Source organism: Dromaius novaehollandiae, chromosome 3 (assembly GCF_036370855.1).
Source record: "Dromaius novaehollandiae isolate bDroNov1 chromosome 3, bDroNov1.hap1, whole genome shotgun sequence".
NCBI classification, from domain to species: domain Eukaryota; kingdom Metazoa; phylum Chordata; class Aves; order Casuariiformes; family Dromaiidae; genus Dromaius; species Dromaius novaehollandiae.
Window position 1 is genome coordinate 119,643,263 of NC_088100.1, and position 27,607 is coordinate 119,670,869.

A 27,607-nucleotide genomic window follows, 5' to 3' on the forward strand; every position below is an offset into this window, starting at 1 on the left:
AGAGTGCTGGTTTAATGTATGCATATTCTCTACAGGAAAGGGCTGAGTGAAAAGGGAGCTATAGAAACACTTTGTTTCCAGTATCACTGTGAACATCTTAAGTTATTCCATACTTGGTTCTACATTCTTACGGAGACCAGTTTTTATTCCTGTTAATAAGGCTGCTAAACTTAGTGAAACGTTAGGAACTTAACATCTACTTTTTTTTTTTTTTTTTTTTTAAAGTACTTCATGGAGTCTTAAGTTTCATGGTTTGTGTGATAGCTGTAAGAATGCTAAAATAATCTGTATATAAACATTTGCATTTATGTTTCTCTTCTTTAGAAATTTGGGAGTTTCATGATTTTGATGCATTTGATCAAGATAATTTCTGTATTTGAGCTGCACAGTGACCTTTGCCTAAGATGTAGGCAGCCATCTTTCATAGTGTTCCTAATTTGCTGTATTCATGCTGGGGGGAAGGGGTAGAAAATAGTATGAACAGTTTAAATTTCATGTAAAACTGCCTTAACTGGTCATTTCTGTTGTTATTCTTAAATCAACAACGTTGTATTCTGGTTTTCCCAGCAAAAAATACCAATAACTTGTGTTACTTTTTCACAGGGGAAGAGGACAAACTTGCGTAAAACTGGCTCTGAGAGAATTGCACATGGAATGAGGGTGAAATTCAATCCCCTCGCGTTGCTTCTGGATTCATCTTTGGAGGGGGAGTTTGACCTCGTGCAGAGAATCATTTATGAGGTACAAATTCGATCTTGTAAGAGAAGGAATAGCAATCCCAGTTCAAACTGGGAAGTCAAAGCTAAGCTGCTCAGAACTGGGATGAAACTAAAATAATAGCACACAGTCTAGATCCCTCTCTGAGGAGAAAAGAAGTCCTAACAGAAATGGCCACTTGGAAGCTCATTTTAGCTGTTACATCCATATTGGATATTTAGCACCAAGAGTGGAAATTTGCAGGATAATTTTTCCGTTTCTTATGTAGCGTTTCCCTCCTTGTCTAGCACGTTAGCAAAGTATTTGACAAGCAAAATTCACTTACCTATTTAACTGTAAGCAAAATACATGTATCTGGGGTTTGTTATAAATGCTTTTACTAAATTACCAAGATACTATAAGTATTTCTCTGAATTTCTTTGTGTTCTCACTGTTAAAAGGAGGCTGCAGGCTCACATGTGAATCTTCTTGTGAGATCTTGTGTTACTACTATAGTTTTCTTCCTGTTGCTTGTATTCTTTATAGAAATATGGCTCAAAATTTTATTTCAGAATAAGACAAATAATTTTCCTACATGTAGAGCGCTTCATCAGAACGTGAATCTTTCCTTTTTTGGTTGAATAGGTTGAAGATCCTAGCATGCCCAACGATGAAGGGATTACTGCACTTCACAATGCTGTGTGCGCAGGGCACACTGAAATAGTTAAGTTCCTGGTACAATTTGGTGTGAACGTGAACGCCGCAGATAGCGATGGATGGTAAGACTTTCCTTAGCAACCTGTGAATGTTCACTGCGAGAGAACTGCTGCTTGGGGGCTGCCACAAATTCCTCTGGGAGCGGCGGTGGTGGATTGCCCAGCCAGCTTTTTGGCTGTCACAACAGAAGGCTCTATGAAGCTCTTGGCTCCTGGGGAGATGGATTTGACTTCTGCAGCATCAGGAGAGGCCTTCATAGGAAAAAAGGAGCTTTAGAGTTGTGTTTGCACCTGCAGAGCTGGTGATGACTTTTCCACAGCAGAGCAGCAGCAGTTCTCAGTGGGGTGTCATACAAGAATGTATAGAGGAGAAAATAGGCAAATCTATACTAATATTTCTTATTTGAAAAAAAAAGTGTATTTTGGGCCTGGCGGGGTATATGCAGCTGTCAGGAAATATCTATTTCTTTGAGATATTAGGCATATATTTAAAGCAATTTATACGTGATGAACTGTATGCTGAAATTCCCAGTGTCCTCTCAAAGTGCAATAGCGTACAGCTTACACATGCTCTGGGCAGTTTCCAGCACTGCAAACTCTTCTCAGTTTTATGTCCAATACTCAGATAAATAGCACCCCCCTGCCCAACACACCCCCCAAACCAGGCTTGTAACTGATACCGGGTTACAAATCCTTCTTAAAGGATGCCGGGGAGCTTATTGGTTGAAGGGCCATGGGAGGGCTGTTGGTGTACTGTCGTATTTCTGCCTATAACAAAAGTGCCTAAGGCCCAAGGGTGTGAGTAAAGATGTTTGTCATCCCACAGCTGTAGTTACTCCAATTACCTGTACTTGTCCGCAAGTTGGGTCTTGAAGCTCACTGTCTAGGTCGTAAGAAGCATCATGTCAGGAGTATTTTTGAGGTCGTTTCTATTGCAGTGATGAATGTGCTTAAAGCTTTGATGGATTAGAAAAGGGTAGCATGACTGGAGATCCATACGGAAACCCAACTTTAGGGCTCTGGCAGCTCCAGGTAACTCCAGCTATCTGTGAAAAACAATTGTTCTTGACAGCCTGGGTTCCCTGCTTCTGGTGGGAGGCCTTCAGTGATGCTGCACTGATTGCTGGAGGTCACACATAGAAGCGGTTTGCCCCAAGGAGTCTGTAAGCGCTGCTGTGAACAATAAAAGTCATTTGTCTTCTCTTCTTGGCCTGCAGGACCCCTTTACACTGTGCAGCATCTTGCAATAATGTGCAGGTGTGCAAGTTCCTGGTGGAGTCTGGGGCAGCTGTATTTGCTATGACCTACAGTGACATGCAAACGGCTGCAGACAAGTGTGAAGAAATGGAGGAAGGCTACACCCAGTGCTCCCAGTTCCTGTACGGTAGGTGATGACAGCTGAGTTCTGGAGCATGCTAGGGACTCACCTGGGACTTTTCAGTATGTTTTTAGATGGGGAGTGGTAACTTGCACATACTTTTGCCCATGCCTCAAATTCCTCTTGGAGAGAGATGGTTTTTAGCCTGCTTACTGCAAGAGTTGAGGTCCATCTGGAACTAGCTTTCATAGCTGCTGAACAAGTAGAGATGATTTCAGTAATGCAATTTTCCTCTGCATTAAAAACCTTGCAATGAACTGAGCACACGCATCGGGGAATGCATTAGTCTGAGACAATGATTAGGCGAATCTTCCCTGTAAGTATGACTTTATGTGCAAAGGTGATGTGGATCTCTCAGTAGGCAGTTCACATGCGCTACCTAATGTCTTTAAATGAGGAATACTTCCTAAGAGGAATTTTCAGAATGAGGAAAGGTATTGCCAACTTTCTGCCTTAACGGAGGTTTGTAAGCACTAAATTTGACTTTCTGGCATTTTTATTCTCTGACACCTACAAAGAAATCCCCCATTTAACTTAAATGTTATTCATATATTAAGGTGACCAGGAAACTTTTTTTTAATAGACTGAATTCCCTCCAGGGTAGGATGAGTATTAAATCAGTGAGGATATTAGATTATTTTTTCTGTTTTGCTGTGTAGTTCCTGCTGCATAGGCACCTATCAGCTGGACTGTCATCTATCTGTAAGAGGCTAGAGTAATAGCAGTGAAAATAAAGCCTTTTTGTTTTTGTGGAACATGGGAGGTCTGAGCAGTATGAATTTCTGTAAGCTGCTCAGGCAGCATATTTCAAAGCAGTCTGCCCAGCTGTCCTCGCTAAGCTTGAAGACTGTATCTCTTGGTGCCAAATACACAGGTTTCCTGAGGAAAGGAGGGAGCCTGTCTGACTAGCACCTGAATCTGTGGGCTAAGTCAGGTTCCATTCAGTTTTGTACCCAGACTCCAATGGTGGTCATCAACAGCAAATGCCCAAGGAAGATTATAGGACTAAGTTAAAAATAGTAATATTTAACCTTTTTTTTTTTTAACTGTCTTTTTTTCTTTAGTGCTCTGGAGATTTCTTTCAGAAATTTGTCTAATTCTTAAATTCATGTAAGCAGCCTCCTGTGGGAAGGAGACCCATGACTTAACTAGGCACAGTGTGAAGAAACACATCCTTTTGTCTGTGGGGTCTTTTTTTTTGATCTCACTTAATAGTTTATATAAAAATAAAAAATACTATGAGATACTTTTCAGTGGGTCTTGAAAAGGATTGTAAGGCTTTGGCTTACTGTCTTTTCCAAATTGAAACTATTAAAACTAAGGTACCTCTTGATATTTTGGCTGTTCGGCTATTAAATTATCATGTTGATCCATTAGCACTTAGTCTTATTGCTGTCACTATTTCTGGCTGCCTACAGTTATGGTGAGAAAGTAATTCACTGGCAAATCTTTCCTGCTGTAAAGGAAGTTTGGGATGTGTGTGTCTCTCTCCTGTTCTAGAACAGATGTTACATTAAAACCTGGCCTGTTGCCTGTAAGATGAAAAACTGGGATGTACTGCCCAGGAAAGCATTTGAAATGTAGTATTGATTGATTTACCTAATTCCTTTTTGTTGTAAAGAATGAACAATACTGAAAAGCATTAACAAATGCAAGTATGTTTGAATTACTCCACTAGTCATTTAGTGTTGAAATCACAACTCTGATGTTGCTTAAGCATGTCATCTTATGCTTTTCAAGATTTAATGAACTTACTATCTTTAGGAACATGTTTGTACTATTATGCTGGTGCAAAACCTTTTGTTTTTTCTTTTTTTTTTTTTTTGTTTTCTTAGAAGACCACATCTGTTGTGTGGATTTTTTTTCCTCTGCTTTAAGGTGCCTGGTTGTCCCTTACATGTGTGCAGAGCTCAGCTTCTGCCAAACTTTTAATTATAGCAAATGCAAATGCAAAAAAAAAAAAAAAAAGAGAGAGAGAGAGAGAGAGAGAGAGAGAGAGAAGAGCTTCTATGATCAGAACTTAATGATGCAGTGGAAGTAACTCAATTTTACAGGAGCTGCAATGCAGAAACGAAGAACTTCCTTTGAACAAATACTTCCCCTAGCAGACATAGGCTTTTGTATAGGATTCTTAACTGTAATAGGTAAAAGATGGAGAGGGAAATGACAGGTTTTGTGATATGATGTGCAACATACCCTTTCCTCCTGATGATATAAAAAACTAACAAACAAACAAAAAGCCAGTAAGATTCACTAATCTAAAATGGAGTAATTAGCTAAGAGAAAGTTTGTATAGCAGTTGATTAAAATCCTTTTTTTGTTGATTTGCTGTCTAGAAGCTGAGGAGTGTATACTGAGAGAGTATTTCATCTTTGGCTACAGACATATGTGCAAATTTTAATAAAGAGCAAGTTTCAAATAACATCTGTAAGGAGTGTAGATGTATTCGGGGAAAACGACAAGCCAGAGTGCACCAGTAATTTTCTTTCACCAAACAGCAGAATGGTGATTAACATAAGTAGGCACCGTTGTCTCCTTTTGACAGATGGAGATTACTGGTGAACTAAGAATACAAACCAGTGTTTCTTGCTCATGACTTATGTATAGGAAGCCTGGACACTGGTCTAAAAATTGTACCTTTTTTTCAATTGCTGCTCCTCTCGTGTTCATTTACTGTTTACACTGTGTTCAAAGAATACAAGGTAAGGAAGGACTCTGTCTGGCATGTGCAAGGACTAACTTCCTAACACCACACGTTCTGGGAATGACTTCGAGTAGACTGATAGCAAGGTGTGAAGTGTAATAGGAATTGAGGTGTTTTTTCCTGGCTGCTGTCCTTTAAGAGTACATCAGTCTTTCCAGTGGTCTGATGTCAGGACCCAATTTTTGTATTGAGCTGCTTTGTGATTTTAATGTTGCAGGAGTCCAGGAGAAAATGGGGATAATGAACAAAGGAGTGATTTATGGACTCTGGGATTATGAGGCTCAGAATGATGATGAGCTCTCAATGAAAGAGGGAGACTGCATGACAATCCTGCGCCGGGAAGATGAAGACGAAATTGAGTGGTGGTGGGCACGGCTGAATGACAAGGAGGGCTACGTACCCCGCAACCTGCTTGGGGTAAGTCCTTATTTCCACAGTCACAGAAAAATACACTATGTGGCGTAGTCATAACATTCTTCTCGTGCATCTAGGCTAGGTGCAATTTCAAAAGTCCAAAGGTAGGAGTTGAAGGTCTCCATTTATTCAGTGGAGGGAGCTGGATGCCCTTGGCAGAGTGGGTTAGCACCCTCCATTTGGATACTTATCACAGACTATAATAATAGATAGATTAAAAAAAAAAGCACATACCACCACCTTGCTGTACACAGTGAGATAGAATCTGCTATCTCAGAAAAAAAGCTACTTTACTGAATATGATGTGCATGTAAGGTTCTCCTGAGCGTGTAAACAAAGCTGGGCTTCATGTCCTTTTAGAAAGTGGTACGCTGGCACAGAGAACCTTAAGAACTGAGGCTTGTATTACGAGTGAGTTGCTAGTCCCTCCCTGTCTGTATTCTGGGGGTACATAGTGCACCTTATGCTCCGAGATAGTTTCACATAGAAATTTAAGACAAGCACACTGCAAAATTCTACATTTATCTTTTTCTAGTATTGAAAAAGAGATCAGATTGCCAAATCTAACAGAAATTTGACAATGCTTTGGCCTGTGCTCTTTAAGTAATATTTTTTTCTATATGTCAAAAGCCTTGAAGTTAATGGCATCTCCTTTCCTTCCTCTTTTCTGCATTACTTTTTTTTTTTTTTTTTTAACAGCTCTGTATGGATAACGGGAGATATTTTCAATTATTTCCCCATATTTCTCCTTGTGACTGAGTTGCTAGAAAACCGTAGCAGATGGACACATGTATAAAAGCTCCATTAAGCTTTTTGCTACATATCCAGTAACCCTTCTGCAGGAGATAAGAGGTTCTGCCAATGCTAAAGATTAACTGCCTTGAGTTTTAGCTGATTGAAGTATGATGCTTGAAAAAGACTGAACCACTTTCCTCATTCAGATAATCCTTATTCTTAAACTGGTTAGACTTCCAGAGCATATAATGTAAAATAAGTTTTCATTTCCATTTCATTTTTAGGCCAGGCCTACCCACAAAATAATATAAAATTCTCCGACATAGAGAGGAAAAGCTAAGCAAGCACTAAATGTAAACATTTCTAAATTAGAGCACCCACATGTCAGCCGTGCACAATAGGGTCAGAAACAAAGGCTTATTATTTTTCTGCCCTGGGGCAAATTGTGCATGTGCTACTTCTTCACCAGCTGGTGCTCTCAGCAGGAGCACAGGTGTGTGAGAACAGGAGGAATGTTTGTGCTTCTGTAAGAAAAAAGCATAAGGCAACACAGGAGAGACAGGGGTAGCGACTCATCCTTCTGAGCACAACACAATCCTAACAGAACCTCTGGGAGAACAACTCAAACCCAGCATTAACTGTTACATGCTTGCGGCTGTTGAGTCTTGGTTGTATTGCTACCTAAGCCTTCTGTGGTTATCCTCAAAAGCAACTACTAGACTTTTAATACAGCAGCTGAAATCCAGGCCAAGATGTTCAGCCCAGAGAAAAATGTTTGGTAGTTTAATATGGTCTTATACTAAGTTGTATTTTTATCACAGCCGCTTTATTCTTTTGCAGTTAGGTGCACTAAATAAAACTAAGGAAAAAATTATCTGCATCAGTACTCTACCCTTCTCACTGGTTCACCAACTTCCTAGGCTGTGCAAGAACGCTAGATGTGAATGCAAATGCAATAATACTGTCAAAATGCTGACTTAATACCAAAATGAAACACTGTCAGGTGTTATTAGGTGTAATGTACTGACTCCATCTCTGCTGGTGGTGCAGGACACTGGTGCTGAGGACAGGTCTTGTGGGGTGAAGTTGCTGGTATTCTCTTAAGCATTAGCTGAGTAGGAGAAAGAAATCTAGTGTCTATTTGAATAGAGAATGTCTTTAAGGAGAACACTACCTGAAAAATGCTGGGCTGTAGTACAGATGTGCACTGCAGTCTGGATCATGGAGGATCTGCATGAAGTGCAGCCTTCTCTTTCCACATGCCAAGAGCCATGCTTTGCAGAGCAGGACTTGTTCCAGGGGTCACTTGTGAGTGGAGGGTAACAGCTCCCCAAGAGTCTCTGCGCCGTGGCACCCTGCAGCAGGGGCTCGGGTGGCCGGTGCCTTGGTGCATGCAGCCAGCGCGTGGAAACGGTGCGTGGCTTGGGGCCACAGGGTGGAGGCTACTGAGTTACGGCCTGGCCGTTACATGAGTTTACAGGCCCTCCGCTAACTGGTACACAGCTCCTGTACTTCCATGGTCCTTAGGTAGCCAGATATTCCCAGCTTGCCCAAAGCTATAGCTGTATAAAGGCTGTCATGCACTGAGAGAGAAAGCAAAATAGAGTTTAGCACCTCCCTATTTCCATTTATAAATCAGGGGAAAAGCCCATAGTTCACTGAACACAAGTCTCTTGACTTACAAAACCACATACCTCCCCTAGCCCACCCAGCTGGGTCAAGTGGAAGGTTCTGTAGTACTTGCTTCTCAGTGCCTTCCTTTTGCCCTAATTGTACTTTTGTACTTACACAGTTGGTACTTTTAAGCTTGCCCAAAGAATGCTAAATCTACTTTTGTTAGTCCTCTGAGTATTTTTTTTTTTAAAGCCTGCTTTGCCACTAAAAATTGTATTAGAATTGTATCACCAAAATGAGTATAAAGTACCATTTTAAGCACTAAAATTTTAAATCTCTTTTCTGTTTTACCCTCAGCTGTATCCAAGGATTAAACCTAGACAAAGAAGCTTGGCATGAACTAGTACAGAAGCCAGACTCTTGAAGTACTAATCACGGATGACTTAAAATTCATTTTGTGTTGGTTCCAATATCATGAGACTTATTTCAATGACAATGTAATTTGAAAGCTATGAAGAATGTGCTTTGAAAACAAATGAAGGATTGATGCATTAGCAAATGGAAAAGGGCATTCTACAAGATGAAATAGTGGTTACAAGCAAATGAAACTCTGCTACCTTTGGTCTAAGCAAGCCTAATGTTCAAGTACCCACTCTGATTTTTTTCAAGCATGGCAGAAAAGAATTTCACATTTTTCCTGCAATAAGTACAAGGACCCTTTCAATTTACCATTGAAGGAGTCAGCATGAAACAGATGATTGGCTTTGTCCACATTTATCCTGAGGCTTTTTCCAGACGGGAGAAACTAAAGTCATCTAAAGTACGTGCACAGCACCCAAATGTTTTTGCTGTGAGCAGAACATTTGTTAAAGTAGGTAAGTTGAAATGCATCTAAACAGTAAGAAACATGTGACCAGTGCATTAAGCAATAACTTTTAAAATGCTGTAGCATCTTAGGAATTCCATGTATTCAAAATATTATGTGCTATATACCAGACAATGTAGTTCTAGACTCCTCTTTTTACAAAGAGCCTCCTGTATTTATTGTCTTTTGTACTTTGAAAACTAAGTGTAGAAACTCTCTGTAGTCCTGACAGCTTGTTTTTATTTGACTGTGATACCATTAAACTTTTTTCTCCTCATAAGTCTCAACTCCTGGGTATTTTAGTGTCAAGCTTTTAGGTTAGACCATCTGACAATGTTAGCAATACAAGGTACCATTCTGTTACGGTAACATTCATTTACTCTCTGTAGTGAATGGGGGAGGAGGGCTTCCATTTCAGGCTTGACTTTCTGCATATAAAACTTAGCCATTATCTGTTAGTTGCAAGTATCTTTTGTTAACCTTAGAAGCTGGGGGACACATGTAAGAAAAAAGACTTGGTAGAAGTATTTTTGAAATAAAACCTTTCCCATAGACCTATCCTCTGTATCTATCTGCTCAGGAGTAATCATTGGCCAATGAGCATTACTTTGAGAGGATCAAATCTTTCCTTGAAGGAAAGGAATTTTTGTAAAGTTACCCTCTGCATCACCTTCAGGCTCATGTTTACTGCTTTCTGAAAAATGCACCCATAAATACAGGAAATTGTTAGTAGGAAAGAGGACACAATTCCTCAAGCAGACAAGATTAAGTCAGCTGTAGTGAGAAATCTCTGAAGCAGTGGTCTGCCACTGTTCACAGCTTTGTAATTTTAATAGCTAGAATACAGGGTACATACTACTGAGCAACAGTCTTGGAAAAATTCACTGTCTCTGCCCTTAGCCTTCTAAAGTACTAGGCTGCCTACTCTTTCAGTAACCAACATCCAGCCAGAGCATCTGTCAGTGCCTCACGGTTTTGGATCCAGAATGCTGTTTTTTCCCCTTAAAAGGAAGACCTACTCTGTTCCTGACAACTGAAGTTCTGCATATGTGCTGTGAGAACCCCTCTCAAAGCAGCACATGCATTTTTTTTTTTTTGGAGAAGGAGTAATGCCGTTGCAAACTTTACTTCCACTGTTGTGTTTTCATATATAAAATTTCTTGTATTTCAAAGGAACATAAACAAGATGCAGGAAATTAAGAATCTAGGTGAGAGCACAGGCTTTCTCTTAAAAATTCTGGGTGCCAACAGCCTCCTGCTACAGGGGTCTCAATGGGCAGGCCAGAAAGACTTGTCCTCAGTTTGGTCACACTAGTATCTGCTACTCACATTCTTCAAAGAATATTTAACCTGAATAACGTTAGGGCTTGACTGCAAATATGAGAGATGCACATCTAACCTAAACACCAGTGTTCCAAGATGTGCAACGCCATCCCTTTTCTAGTTGCAGATACACAGAATCAAGCAGAACAGTTAAATGTGCCGTTATTCAGAAAGCACTTAATGAACCAGGCTATCAGACTGTAAGCAGCTTTTTCTTTTTCTTTCTTTTTTTTTCCTCCCAGAAGTCATATAACATGTAATAAATATGAAGGTTCTAGCAAAGCAGTATTTTCAAGAGTTACATTGAGGATTTACTAAATTAAAGCTTTTGGAGAGAGGATATATAAAATAGTAGATAAAGACGGTCATATCTCTAAGATGAGGCTGCAGATTCTTCAATTGTTGAATTAGAACTCTGATTCCTCCTAGTAACTGTGAGACGTTACCATTCATAATTTAAGGCACATACACTATTATTTTCCTGGTATGTTGCATGATTATCCTCACATGATCTTCATCTTTTTGAGATGTCTTCAGCTGATGTCAGTGCTTCAAATGATAGTAAAGCACAGCCACTGTGTATGACAGAAAGACACAGAAAAAAAAGAACATGGGCCAAGGTTAAGTTTAACAAAACTACCCATTGCAACTATGCACATTCCTATTTCTAGCCTGAGGAGGAAAGTCTAAGTATTCTTAGAGAAAGTTATTTTGGATGATATTTCCTGAACTATTTAAATTTATACCTCATTTAAGTTAAGGCCACAAATGCCTGAGACCTTTGGAATGATCTGCATGTTCCCTGCATGTTCCTCCATTACATCCTGAAGGAAATAACTTAGGTTCATGTAACAGGTGAATCAAAAACATGTAGGAGGCTAGTTTCCTTCTAGCATTGTTGTTGCCCAGGGCACACATGGTGACCTTTTGAGTCAATACCATACATACATTTCTCCCTGTTATTGACAGAAAAAGTGGGGAAGAGGCCTGCATAGGTTTCAACCCAAATTACTGCAAGTAAATGATGAGAGGCTTCTGATTAAAGTGACTTATCTAGCTTGTTAGAGAATAAGATTTGATGTAGGAACATCTTTCTTAAAAAAAAAAAAAAAAAAAAAAAGAGTAGCCTTTCTTAAAGCTGCATATAAATACACAAGAAACTTAAAGCCATAATATGTGTGAACACATACACAGCCAGCCCCCAGTAGTCAGACTGGAGTAGGACAGTCCTTGCTCTTGCCCCGACCCCACCCAGAGAACAGGCTTTTTAGATCAACTTACAGTAACAAGGTTCAATTCTATTTCTCCAGTTTTCTCAGTATCCAGTTTTCTAAACATTTCTGTGGTATGAGACAAATCACAGATGAGGATGAATATAGGAACTCATTAGAAAGATGTTCTCCTGTACTTCAGATCAAAAAGGAATTTACTCCCAGATTCTAAGTGTATGAAAATGGTCTGCATCCAAAACCAGAATGGGACAACTGTAAACATTGGGAAAAATATACATCCACATATTGGAAAAGCATTGTAACTGTGCTAGTACTTGCCAAAGGGACTGCGCCTACTTTAATGGTCCCATCTGTAATATTAAAAGCATTTCTCAAACCATTTAGAAAACAAAAGTTCTTTTTAAACTCAACATTTGTTTGCACAAAAGACTCTGGCTTCACTTCAGCAGTCTGGTGTAAAAGGCTGATTTCTAGGAGTAGGGTGCAGACCGGGTTACAGGATTGATACCTTGGTTTTGAAGAGACTTTGGTACCAGTACAAAGTTTCCCACACAAATGAGCCTGTATTTGAAAGCACAAAGCTACAGAGTGTGTTTCGTTATTAAGTGCATACTCACTGAACAAAGTTTCCAGCCGAATCAGACACCGGACAAAGTTATCAAAATCAATGATGAGCTCTTCATCAGCAAAACGAGCCACAATGACTTGATGTAACTGGCAGTTCAACTTGAACCCTAAAACAAAATACCAAGGATTAAAACAAAACAAACCAACAAACCCCCCCAAACTCACAAAAAACCCACCAAAACCTGTCTCTAAACCTATCTCTAAAGAAAACTGTAGACAGGTTGCTTGTTTGAGGTGCTTTTAGTGTGCCTGTATGGCAAGACATTGCTACATAAAGGTAAGAGCCCAGGCAAAGCATACAGATTAAATGGAGATCTTTCAGGTCCAGGAACACAACATTCTTCAACTTAAAAGTGACAGTCTTAGTTCCTAAAGCCTCTGCAAAGGGAAATTTGATTCCTGAAAGCACTGACTTAGGTAAAGAGGTCTGCAACTATTACAAAGGAGACCAGGGAGCATCTATCAACTAGCCTGAAACTGGTAAAATCATAAAAAGAGACAGAACAAGATAAAACCTGCTGCTTCCAGTGCTCTCCTCATCTCATACGAGTTCATGGTACCGGATCGATCCACATCAATTTCTCTGTAAATTTTCTGCAGAACACAAAAAACAAAGTCAAACTGGTGAATAATTCAACGTTCTAGTCAGCTTCAGCTGAAGTTTTGGCTTCAGTCAGAAGTCAAATATTTTAAAATGCAGCCTGCACTTTGCTTAGGAACATTCAAAATGTTTGTCAGAAGGACTGCACACATACATCCCTGAGTTCATCTAAAAGCAGCTTTTGAAACACCTAAATGTTTTAATGAGGCAGCCAGACTGGATAAAGACTCTGGAGAGTTTCTTCAACTGCAGTATCACTAACATAGCGGGCAGTAAGACCGACACTAAATGTGCACTGTGAAGTGGGAAGGCTCAGCATTTTAGGGGGCGAGTAAACAAAAAACCCCAAATGCTCAGAAAGCGAGTCAGGAAGAGAGGCAGCTGTTCCTTCAGTCCTTTACCAGGCATTTGATGGACAAGCTGTCACACGTGTTGGCTCTCAGAAGTAAAACCTTGGGGACTGAGGACACAAATGCATCATGAGCTAGAGCAAGTCCCTGGTGCTGCAAGCCCCCAGTTGTCTCCATGTTTTTGGGAAGTCTGATTGCAGCCCAACTCTTAGTCAGCGTGGTCTCAGACAGACAGCATGGAGCTACCAAGTGAAACACAAAAGAAAAAAACTGATTTTTATTGCCTGCACTGCACGTAGATGGATCCGGTCTGGGAGGATTTTGCAGCTGTACTGTTAGTTTCACCATCTGATTGACTAGCATAGCTCAGGTTCAACTAGGAGATGTGGGAGTTAAAGAACGCAAGTTTTACTGTATACATTTGACTGCTGTTCTTGCGTTTCCCTTTTCCTTCTGTCCTTATCTTGTGAAACGCTGTGGGCATCACCAGCAGCTGAGGGCCCCTGTCTCCCTCAGAATAAAAGATGCTTACTGAACTTTTTTCCCCTTCTAATTCAATAAAATACAGTTTTCAGTGATCATGTACAAAGGTGCTGCATACAGATATTGACACCCATACTCTCTAATATCTATATATTGTATGGAACAAATCAATCTACAGCCACCTCTGTATTTTATTGTATGTTCTCTCAAAAAGGTTGTGTCTTACCTGGTATTTCTGAATCTTTGTCCAGAGCGTGTGGAATTCCTTCAGTCCCAGTTTACCACTCCCGTCATTCTTGTTTGAGTTAAGGTAATCTCTTTAGAAGGAAGAAAAAGTGTCCCCTCCCTCCCCCCACCTCCTTTGCTAGTTTTACACAGAGGGGCAGTGTTGACTTAAAACTTAAAAAATTGCAATTAAAGAAAAGGATGCAAGTCGGAGAAGCTTGTTTCTTACAAACTCATGCTGTTGAATATACAATTGTTCTACAAGATTTCCGTTTGTGCTTTAATTTCTAAACTAGTAAGATGAGACTGACTGATTCATTTAAATAGTGATTAGTTCACTAAACTTTCTGCTCCTCCATGGCTTTTCCTTACTTTTTTTAATACACGCATAAAAGAGCAGAGATGATGTCATTTTTGTTCTGCATAGGTAGTTCAGTACCGTTATAGGAGCACAAGTTGTAAGTCTGGACTGCAAACAGGACGAAGCCACAAGCAAGCCTGCTATTTACAGAATTGTAAGTTCTTGAACAAACAGTTACCAGAAGAACCCTGTCATCACATCTCTCCCAAAACTGCTGGAGTGCCTCTAGGGACTGACACATTTTACATCAAATTATAGCAGAGCTTCATCTTGTTTTGGTAATTTTTCCTTTTTCTGACTATGCAATTCAACTCCCACTTCATGGACAAACTGAACACAACTATTCTTAGACTCAAATCCCTCATCCTACACTTTTGCCCTTATTCTTTGTAGTAGCAGCTCCAAAGAAACAGCACACTGTCTAGCTTCCTGCCGCTTGTTTGCCTTATTTTCCAAGTCCTTACATCTTTAAAATGCCCTTACCAAAACCAGCCATTGGAGAACGTAGCACCACCGTCACTGTCACCAGCTAAACCAGCACCCACAGCAGCCACAGTCGGCAGCAATAGGAAGGGCTACCACTTCTGTGCAGGGGAACCCAGGGTAAACCCAGCTTCTTCACCTTAGGAGTCACCAATGCATCAGTATGGACCTGCCACTAGAAAGGCAGCAGCTCACCTACTTTAGCACAGACAGAAGAACATTGCCTAGGAGCAGCCTTAAAGGATACATCTAATAGATCAACCATTATTTTGCATGTCTCAATACTAAAGCCATCCGATTTAATATCCTGGCCTGTAAAGAAAGAGCAAAAGACAGGATTATTGTTGCATGCTGTACCACAGCACCTCCCTAAGTAGCTTGGAAACTCTGTAACCACAGTGCTTACACGTCAACAATTATTTGTTTCTGTGTCTTCACAGACTTTAAAGCTAGCGAAATAATTTCTTTTTTGGCATGTTTTTTGCTTTTACATAAAGTGTGCTTAGTGCTCTAGCTTGTTTGTGATATACCTGCTATTCACTCAATGGCAATTCAGCATCTACATGAAATCTTCCTTCGGGAATAGGTGTTCTGCTACACCACTGTCACAATCAGGGCCGTATCAGTGCAGTCAGTAGCAGGGGATGCCTGCCTAGTGGTCTGGGAATTATTAATATCATCTGAAGCCTTTGGGATCCAGCAAGTAGCTAATGCAATAAAGCCTGCACGCTGTGGAGATGTGGCGCACATATAACTGTAGTCAGGATACCTGCTTCCAGAAAATCCTACAGTTTCCCTCAAATGCTGGAAGAGAAACAGCCTTACGTTGCACAGCTACCCCTTCTAAGGCAACATACCACTTCTGGTCCTTCTCATCTGGCAGAGCGGAGGGACAATGTACGCAGGCAACAGAGAACTCCAGGTGGGAGGGCACACAAGCAAAAACTGCAGTGCTCCCTGCAAAGGGCTGTTAAGATGGTTCTTGCTTTGCACAAGAGAGACACAGCACTGAAGCAGGCAAACAGGCTGCTAATCAGCAGCCTCCCTGTGATTTCCGGACAATGAAATCTAGGGTGAAAGTCAGCTGGGATGTTTCCTCAAGTAAACACCCCAATCAGTCTGGTTTGCACGTGTGCTACAGAAGCACTGATAGAGATCAAGCACCTATTGTCTGCCAGCAAAGGCAAGAGTGGACTTTTGTGGACAACGTGGACGTCTGAGCCCCTGTGCAATCAATAGGAAACAGCTTTGTGCAGGGGAAGAACATCAAATCAAGCCTGGTTTCAAATAATACACAATTGTTAATTGGCTTGTGCACACAGAGATACAGCACAGTTCTGGCTGCCTGGCTAAGATTTCACTGTGGAAATTAAGGAATTTATTTCTCCAAGCTCAAGCACTGTTCAATGGAAGGGAAAATAATCCAGCAACAAGCTCAGAGATTTAAAGTTTCTCCTCCCTGTCAGGGATACTCCAGACCACTGGCTGGGCTAACATTGCATAGCCTCAGCCCCTGACTCTGGAAACGGGGGAAAGCAAACTGCTCAACAAGAGGAACCACAAGGCTACAAGTCATTCAGTCACAGTCCCACCTTATTTCTCTCCAGAAAAAGCTGTTCTCAGATGCAAGATACTCTTTCACACAAGAGATTAGTTTTCTCTCAGACACAAATTGTTTCTGAGAACAAATTTCGCCTTTAAAACTCTCTTCATCAATGGACATCAGCGTGATCTGCAGGTCCCTCAACTAGATTGGTGCAGGCTGCCACAGCGCTCCCCTCTCCAGGCTACGAGGCGGATGCACGGGCGGACTCTGCAGCTATGCAAACCGTGATGCTAACTCCAGTTCCCGAGAAACACACGACAGTAGGATGCCCAGTGACCGGCACTCGCAGAGTACTTTTAGTAGGCTTCCATCAGGGGGCTCTTGCTTATAGTTTGCAGAAATGGCAGCAGCCAGCTTGTCTGATAACTTGAGTGCCAACTTATCAATTAATATTTCATGTCAGGTTTGAATCCTGAATCATACAATACTAAAGAAGTAGCAATACCTGCCCTTCCTCATTATCAAACATTAATCAAACCAGTCCATCTTCATGCCAAACACCACAAACTGTCAGATCCTGGGATATCAGGCATCCATTTTTACCAGGAATCCATATGCACCCTGCCAAAGCACACGTCCTGTAAAACATGCCTTCAGCTCAGGCACAGCCCAAGCATTTCTACAACCCCCTGAAGGAGCAGAGTATGGGCCCCTGGCAGTACAGAGAGGCCGAACTGCAGGTCTGGAGCCGCAGCCAGGGATGTGACCCTGCATAAGCTGGTGGTCTGCTCTGTGCTCTTGGGGTCCCACCTGTAACCTGCTAGCGGCCAACTGAAGGACAGGTGGAAGAAGGCACTTACGTCTAGCCATGATTTTATTCAAGATATTGCGCAATTCGAAGGCGGAGATCTCCGCATCCTGTGGAAAAGGGGAAAATAAAATCAAGGTTCGGTAACTGAGGCGTGCAGACACCATCTCCTAAGCAGCCTCTAGACTCCTTCAGGTGAGTTCGCCAAATCTGAGTATCCCCTGGGAGTTTCTGTCAAGGCCTTGTAAATGCAGGCCATATGGTGCGGGCCATACCTTATTTGCAAGTCTTGCCTTTCTACCATGCCTCCTGGGAAACCCACCTGCACCTGCGCAGAGGCCAGTCCAGATGCCACTGGACTGCCCACTGCCCCCACCAAGCGGGCAGGAGCTCTCAGCATATAGCTATGGAAATGCAAGCTGTAAGCTTGTCCAGCAGCAATGGCCCAGCGAGGTTTCGCTCCGCTCCCTTGGCTGTGCGCTACCGGGGCTGCGGTATCTTCCCCCAAGCGCAGCTGAGATAAGCCCAGGGAGGGGAGGAAACCCAGCCCTCCGTCACCTCAGAGAGGAGCCCGCATGCCTCCGTGTGTGCACAGACTGAATACGCTGCCTCAAGGACATCCCTGCAGAGACCTGCAGAGATGAAAGTCAAGTCTGTAGTTCAAAGAGAATGGAGATTGTTTGCCAGAGGCTCTAGGAAGTCCATAGGATTAGATGGATAACTACACAGATGTCTGCATGCACAATTATGCACATATGTTTGAAATCTGACTCAGCATAGGAATTAAACTGCACACTAGCAAGGGATCTCTCTTATCCACTCACCTCTGCTACCAGTAAGACAAAACAAAAAATACTCACACTTCCTGCTAGCTGTCCAAAGAGTTTTTTAAAGCTGGGTTCAATGTCATCTTCACTGATCTCAGCCTACAAAAGAGAAATTCAGAATACTGAAAGCTGGAACTTTTCTGACAGAGAGGTACTTAATGCATATGCTTGCCTCTAGTAAAACAGTGCAATTTAAATTGCAAAGTTGAAGGTACACAGTAATTTTGCTTTGATTATCATCAGTTCTATTTTCAGGGCTTCTGAAAATGCTGGTGCTGCAAACACTGCAGGAATTAAGATTTTTCTACTGGCTTTTAGTTAAAGAAAAAAGAAATGAAAGAAATAAAAGTCAAAGATCAAATTAAGTCTTTATTTTATCCAAAAAAAACCCAAACAACCAAACCAAGAACTTCACTGCTGCTACTACTACTGTTGGACCAGCTGTCTCCACTTAAAGAAAAGCAAGCAAAATGTAAGTTCTCACCTTGCAAAAATCACACAAAGTGATAGACGCATAACATGGTGCATTAGGAGGCGAGATTCTCAGCTTTGGCAAGACTAAACATATGGGGAGGCACTTCTTACTCATGGAAACAACACTGCATGCAAAAACACACACATGGCTAAAGGGATCCCTAAGCCTGCAGTGTGGTGATATCTAGGTCTGGAGAGCAAAAGGAATTTCCTTTGGCTTCTGCAGTTACTTCTGCAGACAGTGACTGACCCTGTACCTGAAAAGGCTAAGTTCACTTGCAGCAATATTGCTTGTGATGTTTCCATTGTCTTTGCTGGACATTCAGCTACGGATATCCAAAGATCTGTTTCCAAAGTCCTTGGTAACGTTTACAGAAGAATACTACCCTGCTGTACTGCACAGGGCACAGGATAATCCAACCCCATTTATGACAAAATTATCTTAATTTACAATATTTAAGATATACCTCTTCAAAATTGGCCTCAATTTCATCGTCTATAACCCTAGAAAAAATAAAGACATTGATATTAAAAACAAAGAAAAGGTCACTTTTCTGATGTCCTTGCTTAAAGTTTCAGTTAGAGAGGAATTCTTTGTATTGTGGTAATAATGATGAACATTCAAAGCCAAGAAGTTACTGGACATTAAACACCGCCAATGAAAGTACTGTTTTGCCAGCTATGGCAACAGCGCTTCAAAACACCTTACAAACTGCAACGTCCTCCTGAGTCCCAGATAGAGTTTAGTGTCAGAAACAATCCTTTGGGTCATTTAGTGCCACTGCCTACAGACCTCAGCCCAGGGCTGGGCTCTTGGGTGCAAATCAAACTTGTATCCAATCCAATTTTTAATATATATATATATACACACACACACACATATATATATAATACGTATGTATATGTATACACACACACGTATGTATGTATACAAATTTTATTTTATATTTTTAAAGCAAAAAGTAATACCCGAAAGGCACTCGGACAAGTTTAAGATGCAGTTAGTGTATTCAGGTGATTTGCACAGGAAATCTAGCCCAGCACCACAGCTCAAGTGTCCTCTGACCTGTGTTTACAGGGATGTGCACAGACCAAAAGAAGTGTGTCACACTGTTCATCAGCTTCTGTAGGTCATCACAGCTAAGGACGGTGTTTAAGCATGGCTAAAAGCCAATCAAAAACTCCATGTGCCTTTATGCAACTACAGTCCCAGTTTTCTCACCACTAAAGAAAATGTGTAAGGAAAGATTACTGCATAGCAGAAAGATTTTTGCTTGCTTAGAATTAGGAAATAGATATGGAAGACTAGGAAACCCCCTCCTAAGACCCCGGCCTACCTGCTCTTTAAGCTGCAACGCATCTGAACTTTCCTCACGGCTTCATGGCTAACCACATGGTTTTAGCCAGTTCCATTAAAACCTTTTCTAATTTTATCAAAGATATCATTTAGCTGAACAAGTACCTGGAATTTTTTTCAGCATGATTTTAAAAGGGTGAGATCATTTCTCCTGATTAATGTCTTCATAGACATCAGAAAACACATACATTTAGCATCTCCTGTACCGCCATCCTCCAGGGCTTTCTTGTGCTGTGGATTCCAGCTGGTTACAGCCCAATTACTAGAAATGCCTTCCCAGCCAGGGATGGGAATAACATAAATCAAAAAAAAACCCCAAAACAAAACAACCCTCTCATTCCTTCTTGCTATGTTTACTCAAACTTTCCTCTGTTGCACACAGAAGCAATAGAGAAACTGTTTCCCTATTTCCAGACTAGCACTGAGACAAGAAAGTGGAATTAAACACAAAATATCCTCACCAACTCTCATTCTGGTCATTCAAGGTACAACCACTAGAGTGAAGGACACTTCTCCCTTTTAGCCAAGTCTTGCAGGCTTCAGTCAGACTATGGCCACTTCAAAGTGAATTCAATACTGAGGTAGGATATAAGGATATAAGCCAGTTTGTCCAAGGACAAACAAGAACTAACGTGACCCCTTCCCACGAGGCGCCCATGGGTTCAGACTGCTGCTCGCAGGGAGAGACCCCCTCCGGCACAGCACCTCATGCAGAGTCCAGCTTTCCTCCCTGTGCCAGGAGGAGACGACCCTCTCCAGCTGCCCGTGGCTGGGAGAGCCCAGGCCTGGGATCAATGGCTGTCTGTGAACACATTAATCAGCCCCTCTTCACAGCTGGCCCCTCAGGTATGGCTGACAACAAAACCGCACTTTATAGACTGAAACAAAGGCATTAACAGGACACACTGCTTTACCCTGTTGCTGTGCTGTTCCACCCTCCTGGACTCCCACACAGCGCGCACATGCACTTACTGCAGTTATACAGTTACAGAACAGTCACATACTTGGAATCTGCATTTTTTTCAGAGAAGACGCGGAGACAGAAATCCCCATTCTTGTCAGGTTCAAAGGTAGACGGCACGATAATATATTCTCCTGCAGGAAGCTTGAACCGGTTCAATACTTCTCGAAGGTTGATAAAGGTGTTCGACTTTTCTCTTGCTTTGTTTGTCAGGAAAAAGTTTTTGCTCAGATGAACATTCGTCTGGCCAGAAAACTTATGAAAAGCAAAGAAACAGAAAACCCCCACAATTTGCATGTATTTGCATTTAGAAATTAAGAATATAATAGAAATTATAATTAGTTACATCTGAAAAGAAAGATATCAGTTCAACAGAATTAAAAGAGAAAAAAGAAAGGGCAAGGGGTATCACATCACAATACTCCTGAGCTGCAGGTGCAAGTGTATTTTGCAGATCATCTCAGCAAGACATTCAAGTCACACTTATGCTTTACAGATGAATAGTTTGTGAAGGCATTTGAGAAACTCTTACCACCAACCACCTTTCTTTAAAGCCGGATGTTTTACTATTGATATTTCTCTACTCTCAAGAGCTGGTACCACCAGGGCATCTCAGCTCAACTCTGCCTATGAAGGCAGAGTGCCTTGAGGCAGTGAGCCCAGTTCTGAAGTCCTTTAAGAATAAAAGAAATGTTACACTTTATAAAAACATATTTGGAGTGTAACATCTTCCAGAATAAACTCTTCTGCACAGGGTTTATCAAGGTCAGCTACCTTAGATCTAGAACATGGACTGTCCGGAAACCTCCTCCTTGTAGCCTTCCCAGACTTCAGAATGCAAAACTTGTCAGACCTGTTGCAATGGTGGGATAAAGAATTCCACGTACAGTGGAAAAAAAGTCAAGAGACTGTAGTTTCAGTTTCTTTTTTATATAAATCAGTTTTTTGGACCACTAGGATAAGAGTTGAGCAGCTGTCAGAATACTGCTAAAACATTCAAAAGGTACGTAAGAAATTTAATTAACAGAGATAATAAAAATTCCTGCCTGGTGAAAACGTGCTTTACATTACAGCAGCTTAGGCTGCATGATGCCTTGAGCATTGCCTGAGGAGCTGCAAGGTGCCCTGGGCATTCTGCATGCACCCTCTCAGGTACAGGCAGCCATGTAATGAGGTTACCCCAGCATTTTTCTCAGCCTCATTTGTTCCTCTGAGAAGCAACAGCTCAGAGGTGCTGCAGCCCTGCCTTCTATTGTGTACACAGCTCACTGCGCTGCACACACCTCTCTGATCCCTAGGGCCTGCTATAAACTAGCTGCAGGTAGGAACAGGAAAAAAAACCCAAAGAGAGTGCTTAAGGAAATGAAAATAAACACTTATTTGGAACATTAGTTGTGTGTCAAACACAAACTGTGCAAACCTGGAAAAAAAAACAGCTGTGTTCTGCGGGAGTAGGTATGGTTCTGGGCTGGGAGAAGATCAGTGAAAGAGCAGCTTTGGCAACTTTCTGCAGTACAGACAGCTCTTACCCGTACCAAGATGTTCTGAAAAATCAAACACGAGCCCAGGCCCATTTCCAGAATAAACAGCCTCTAACTTTAGACTCTGCGCAGTCAGTACGACTCTGTACAGTCAGTGAAGGAGAATCCTCTTAACAGTTTCTTCCCCCAAGCCATTCATCCCCAACTCTGCACCTTGAACACCAATCCACACTACATACCTCTGGGGGCACCTGCAAGGAGATAAGGATAAAGTTATTTTTCTTGTCCTAAGGCTATTTCTTTTCACTGTTGTTCAGCGGGTCCAACCACATGCTTTGGGGGGGAGAAGAAAAAAAAAAAAACCACCACACACCAAAAAAAAACCAGTACACAATGAGGGAGGCAACTTGAGTGCTGAGCCCACATCACCCACACTGCTTAACACTGCCTCAGTTCCGAACTCAGTCCTGGAGCTGCACAGGGCTGCTCAGGGAGGGCTTGCCCTGAGCAGAGTGGGCAGAGACTAGCCCAGATGTAGTCAAGCTGATCATGTTTTCCTGCTGATGCTCTACCCTGCAGCCCACTGCGAGACACCCACACAGCTCTTCTGACTGGCCTGGGAACAGTCACCGATATTTTTCATAGGCTCAGTTTCTTTATTATTTCTTATCACCTTCTCTTTCACCCGCTGACCTCTCCACAATCATTAGAGGAAGAGGGGCTAAGCAATATAATAATGCAGTTTTCTGTTTCCTTACGGGCTCAGGGGACCTAACTTTGCTTTAAAACCTCATTTGCCTGTGGGGAGCGGATTCTTTGACAAGCTTTTTCCAAGCTGGCATATCAAGAGAGAAAGCAGTTGGATCTACTGCCTACAATTACAGAAACTATAAATTTCTGTAAAAAATTACAAACCTCAGGTAAAAGCATTATTCCTATTTCCAGTGCCAGTTAGGCACAGCATCTCTGCTTTGTAGCTCTGAACAACATACCTCTAAATGTTTTGATTAAAGAGGTACCGTAGACATGTTTCTGACCCTTTTTGCAGCAGAATGAGTTTTAGAGGTGCTTTGGCTGGTTCTGCTGCTGGGATAACTTTCCATGCTAGCGCAGATATCCCAGAGAGCATCATGTCCTGGGTCAGATCCCTACTATAGCTGCTTTTATTTTGCCTCTTTTTACTACAGCATGATAAGTTAAGCTCAGACTGAATTTCTGCACTTAGTTTTTGTAAACACTTTCCCTGCTCCTGCATTTAGAAGCGCAGAGTAATGTAGCTAAGAAGGAACCTCTACAGGTCACCCGGTCCAGCCACCTACTGAAAGCAAGGCCAATATCAAAGTTAGATGAGGTTGCTCAGGACCTTCTCCAGTCTAAGTCCGAGTATCTCTGAGAACACAGATTCCATAATCTCTCTGGGCACCTGTTCCTGTGCTTGACCACTCTCTTGGTGGAGGATATTTTTCTAAACATCTAAGTGGAATTTTCCTTGCTGCAGCTTGTGTCCAACTGAACCCTGCTGAGTTTTAGTAGACAATCCACTCTTGCAGAGGACTGTGCAGAGTGCCACAAGGCCACTACTCTCAAGGCCTCCAGGCTTTTTCTCCTGGCAAGCTGCTTCCCTGCTATGCAGCCAAGAATGGCACTGCCGCATTTGCAGGGTGAACTTTCCTTTTCCTCTTGTGCACATATACTGCCTTACTTGCCTCATAAATTGCAAAGCCGATAGTGTGCATGTCCTCTCCCATCTTCCTCTGCTTCCTCCGGTGTTTCTGAATCAGGCCAATTAGGAAAGTGCAGCCCTTCTCAGGATCGTCAGGATCCTCGTCTTCTTCTTCCAGCTTGATCAAGTACTGTGGATTCATCCAGAAAGTGTCTGGGAAGGGGAGGAAAGTGGATTTGTGCACATTGCTCAGAGCCTTCTTTGAGAGCAACTGCACCCTGACATAGAAATCTGTCAGCTAGGACAGATGCAGCTCTGACTCTGACTTCCAAATTGGTATACGAGAAGGAAAAACTAACACTGCTCCCAGCCTACATCTTATGAAATACAACTAAACCCTTTATCACAGAGCATTTACAAAATGCTTGTATTTCTGGATATTGGCCCCAAGTGCAATATCTTCCTAGATAGGCCACCCCAAATTAGCAAGTGCCAAGGATACCGAGTTTGTGCTCACACTGTGGGAGGGACATGGCTCCCAAGGCTGGCCACCCTCATGTCCACATCAAAACTGTCCCTCTGCACGCACAACCCCAGGAGAAGAAACGAGCTTTGTGCCACAGCGCACACCTGCCTGATCAACTGCCGCTTGGAGAAGGCATCAGAACTAGCCTCAGCCTCTCAAGCCCTTAGGGAAAGGGGACTCTGATCACTGTTTCATCGGGGCTATTGCTTTAACCCACTTCGCTTTAAGTAGCCCAGCTAGGTAGCACAACTACCTAGATTTAAGTTCCCAGAGAAGGAACAAATTAACAGTGATTGGAAGACAAGGTCAGACAACCCCAACACAAGAGATTCTGTGTGTAAATGTTACCAATTTCTAAGGTAATCCAACTAGAATAAAGATTTCCTCAAAGACTGTAGTGACAGCATGTTCTTACTTGGGTAATTCCTGCAACCCCCTGCAGTGGCTCCTCGCCTCCAGTTCCCATCCAGCTTCATCAGACTCCACTTCTTGTACCTGTCACTTGCCAGGGTGTCTGGAGTCAAATTGCAGATCTCGAGGCGGGAGTAATGTCTCAGAAAGTCATTGAATGCCATCCTGTGGGAAGCAATGCCACAGAAAACATCTGCTTGGGATGGACCGTTCTTCTATAAAACCACCTTTTCTATCTTCCCTCTCTTTCATTGTGATTTAGCACTCAGTTTTTTTGGTCAATTAGCTCACTCTTCAAGAGTCTGGTGGGAAAAGGTATTTCATGTGAAAAAAGCTGAGGAAAGGCCAGTTCCCTCAGATCGAGTGGAAACCCAGTGCTACTTACCAAAATTCCCCATCTTCATGTCTTCTAGTCAGCTGCTCACGCACCACAGGGTCAACGCCATTCCAGTTTGGGCAGCTGAAAGACAAACCCACACTAACTACACAACAGTAGGCGTCAAATCCTAATGGAGCTGTTCTGGCACAATGATTTCACTTTCTTGCTGGTCTACATGACTGCAATGTTCCACGATATCTAGCTGATAGCAGCTCCAGAGCTTTCAAACCAAAGCATAATTAAGATACAGGGAACTGGGATATTAGATGCCTCATGTTTTAAATACCCAAGATAAGGATCAGAAATGGAGTGCTAATGGCTTGCATGTGACAAGGCTTTATTTTGGAAAGAGAAAGGCCCAGAAAACACACTGCCCAGCTCAGAAGTGAAAAAACTCCAGCTTTCACTGTTAACAGAAATAGAGTTTCAATGTCCTTTTAGAAAACAAGTTTTCAGCAGCTCACCACTAAATCCAGGCTGTTAAAGCGGCAGAGACTATACAAAGCCTTGTAGCAATCACCAACCAAATCACTGCATCGGACATGAAGGCAGGTTTTTGTATGAAGGGCACAGCACACCGTGAAGTCTATTTGGAGATGGCAGTGATGGAATTGATCCTTTTAAGTAGCTCAAAGCATCACGACACGAGCGTTGCAGACAGAACATCAGACCCAGATGTGATTTGAAGAGGAATTTCAGGTAGAGAGAAGACAGACCACAGCAGGAACACAACCACGTCTCGCGATAAACACCTGCTGGCAACTCACAAGCCATTGACTCACTTGTCATTCCATTTTCCGGTCCATTCTACTTCCCCCCAAGGATTTCGGATTCTAATCAGCTTTTGCATGCTTCCTCTGAAGTTCACCTGATGGGTTAGAAGTGTATAGAGTTACCCAGGGGCTCAGCACTGGGCTTCATTCCACCTTTCTTATGGGAGTTAGGATGTGGCAGAGTAAATATTTGAGTCCTATACATGAGAACATGTACAAACACAAACACACTAACTCATCTTGTCCAAAACACATAAAGTCAAACTCTTTTTGAATCAACTCTAATCACTCAAGCATGCATAGATGTTTATACTGTGCACAAATCAAAGTTCAGACAAACAAAATGTCTTTCTTGTGCTGCTTAAAAATACCTCTGATAGGATTTCAAGCAGAGGAAATGTAAAGTTGCTACAGCGCCTCCAAAAAGCATGTACAAGAGAGTATTTCTTTAGAGCTGTCAAGTATGTATAAACTGCCCCTTCATATTCAAATGCTTTTTCTTCCCTCCCTATATATGATCTGAACTGTGCCCATTACAAGAGATAGGATACTAGGACTGGCTGTAGTGTGAACTGCCACAAACTGTTTAATCACACAAATAAATGCCCACAGCACAGCAGTGCCAGCCCTGCCAGAACAACACCTTCTTGCACCATGAAGAGGCACTAGCTTATCCTCTACTGATCTCTGCACACTGAGTCCAGCCCAAACAAAGCTTTACAAGTTTCCACGAGAACTACCATTACTTATGGGGAATTAATGGCACTAATTAGAGGAAGGAGCTAGTGTACCACTAGAGCCTGAAAACAGGTACTCTTTTAAGAAGTGCTGCACAGAGCAGCTGAGAGCATGGAAATCTAGAGATGAGGCTCCCGTTTCTGAGACAAACTATCCTCAGAAATTCTGTAAATGTTTCCAAAGAGAAAAGCCTGGCTAAGTCACGTTTGTTTGAGAATTAAGATCAGCAAACTCTTACTACTTTTGCTGTGAGAAAAGGGCCAGCTCCAAACACATAAACCTGCCTAGTAGCATTGCCCACTTCAATGCAGCATGCCAAAGGCTGGCCACTCATCACACTTCACTCTGAAATTTCAGAGATATTTCAGAAATGATTGTCAGCGAGCTGATCCAAAGTCCATCACACACAGAGAAAAACTCCATGATCCGTCCACTTCCTTTCTGTTTTCACTTGTCTTACCTTTACCAGACACCTATTCTTGGCTAAAAATCCTACTTTTGAACATTGTGTTCAGCCTAAAGGCATAGTTCGGTGGGCATTTAAGGGATAAATGTGTTTTTTTGCTTGGCATGTCTCACACATCTTGTGTACTTTAGTTACACTGCCAGCCACTGTAATTTAAAAAAAAAATTGTTAAGAGGCCATGTAACCACCAGAGGGTAGTATGTCCTCTGCATTGAGCTGCTCACAAGAGAGCTCACTAGGAAACAGCGGGGATTGCTTATAAAAAAAAAAAGGTTTTTTTTTGTGGAAAACTTAAGAAGTCACATATGTATTTATCCAGAGTGTGAACAGAAAACACACAAACTAAATACATTTTTCTTCAAAAAGAAGGGAATAGAAAACCTGATTCTT

The 27,607-nt window shown here is 42.0% G+C and overlaps 2 protein-coding genes across 2 annotated transcripts in view; one reads left to right on the top strand and one right to left on the bottom strand.

Annotated features, from left to right (window-relative positions):
* The window catches only part of TP53BP2 (tumor protein p53 binding protein 2), a 49,670-nt gene extending 40,268 nt beyond the window's left edge, over positions 1–9,402 (top strand). The window contains exons 14-18 of the mRNA XM_026094590.2: positions 604–741; positions 1,342–1,475; positions 2,630–2,796; positions 5,712–5,911; positions 8,615–9,402. Of these exons, the coding sequence (XP_025950375.2) occupies positions 604–741; positions 1,342–1,475; positions 2,630–2,796; positions 5,712–5,911; positions 8,615–8,656 (681 nt within the window). The 3' untranslated portion in view covers positions 8,657–9,402. The remainder of the gene's footprint in view (positions 1–603; positions 742–1,341; positions 1,476–2,629; positions 2,797–5,711; positions 5,912–8,614) is intronic.
* Positions 9,403–10,641: 1,239 nt separating this feature from the next.
* The window catches only part of LOC112980095 (calpain-2 catalytic subunit), a 29,714-nt gene continuing 12,748 nt past the window's right edge, over positions 10,642–27,607 (bottom strand). Inside the window, exons 7-21 of the mRNA XM_064509963.1 lie at positions 26,023–26,108; positions 25,247–25,321; positions 24,866–25,026; positions 23,968–24,137; positions 22,501–22,512; positions 20,824–21,035; positions 18,930–18,966; positions 18,022–18,087; positions 17,214–17,271; positions 15,055–15,119; positions 13,965–14,033; positions 12,820–12,898; positions 12,295–12,411; positions 11,727–11,785; positions 10,642–11,020 (exon numbers count right to left, since the gene is read on the bottom strand). Of these exons, the coding sequence (XP_064366033.1) occupies positions 10,997–11,020; positions 11,727–11,785; positions 12,295–12,411; positions 12,820–12,898; positions 13,965–14,033; positions 15,055–15,119; positions 17,214–17,271; positions 18,022–18,087; positions 18,930–18,966; positions 20,824–21,035; positions 22,501–22,512; positions 23,968–24,137; positions 24,866–25,026; positions 25,247–25,321; positions 26,023–26,108 (1,290 nt within the window). The 3' untranslated portion in view covers positions 10,642–10,996. The remainder of the gene's footprint in view (positions 11,021–11,726; positions 11,786–12,294; positions 12,412–12,819; positions 12,899–13,964; positions 14,034–15,054; positions 15,120–17,213; positions 17,272–18,021; positions 18,088–18,929; positions 18,967–20,823; positions 21,036–22,500; positions 22,513–23,967; positions 24,138–24,865; positions 25,027–25,246; positions 25,322–26,022; positions 26,109–27,607) is intronic.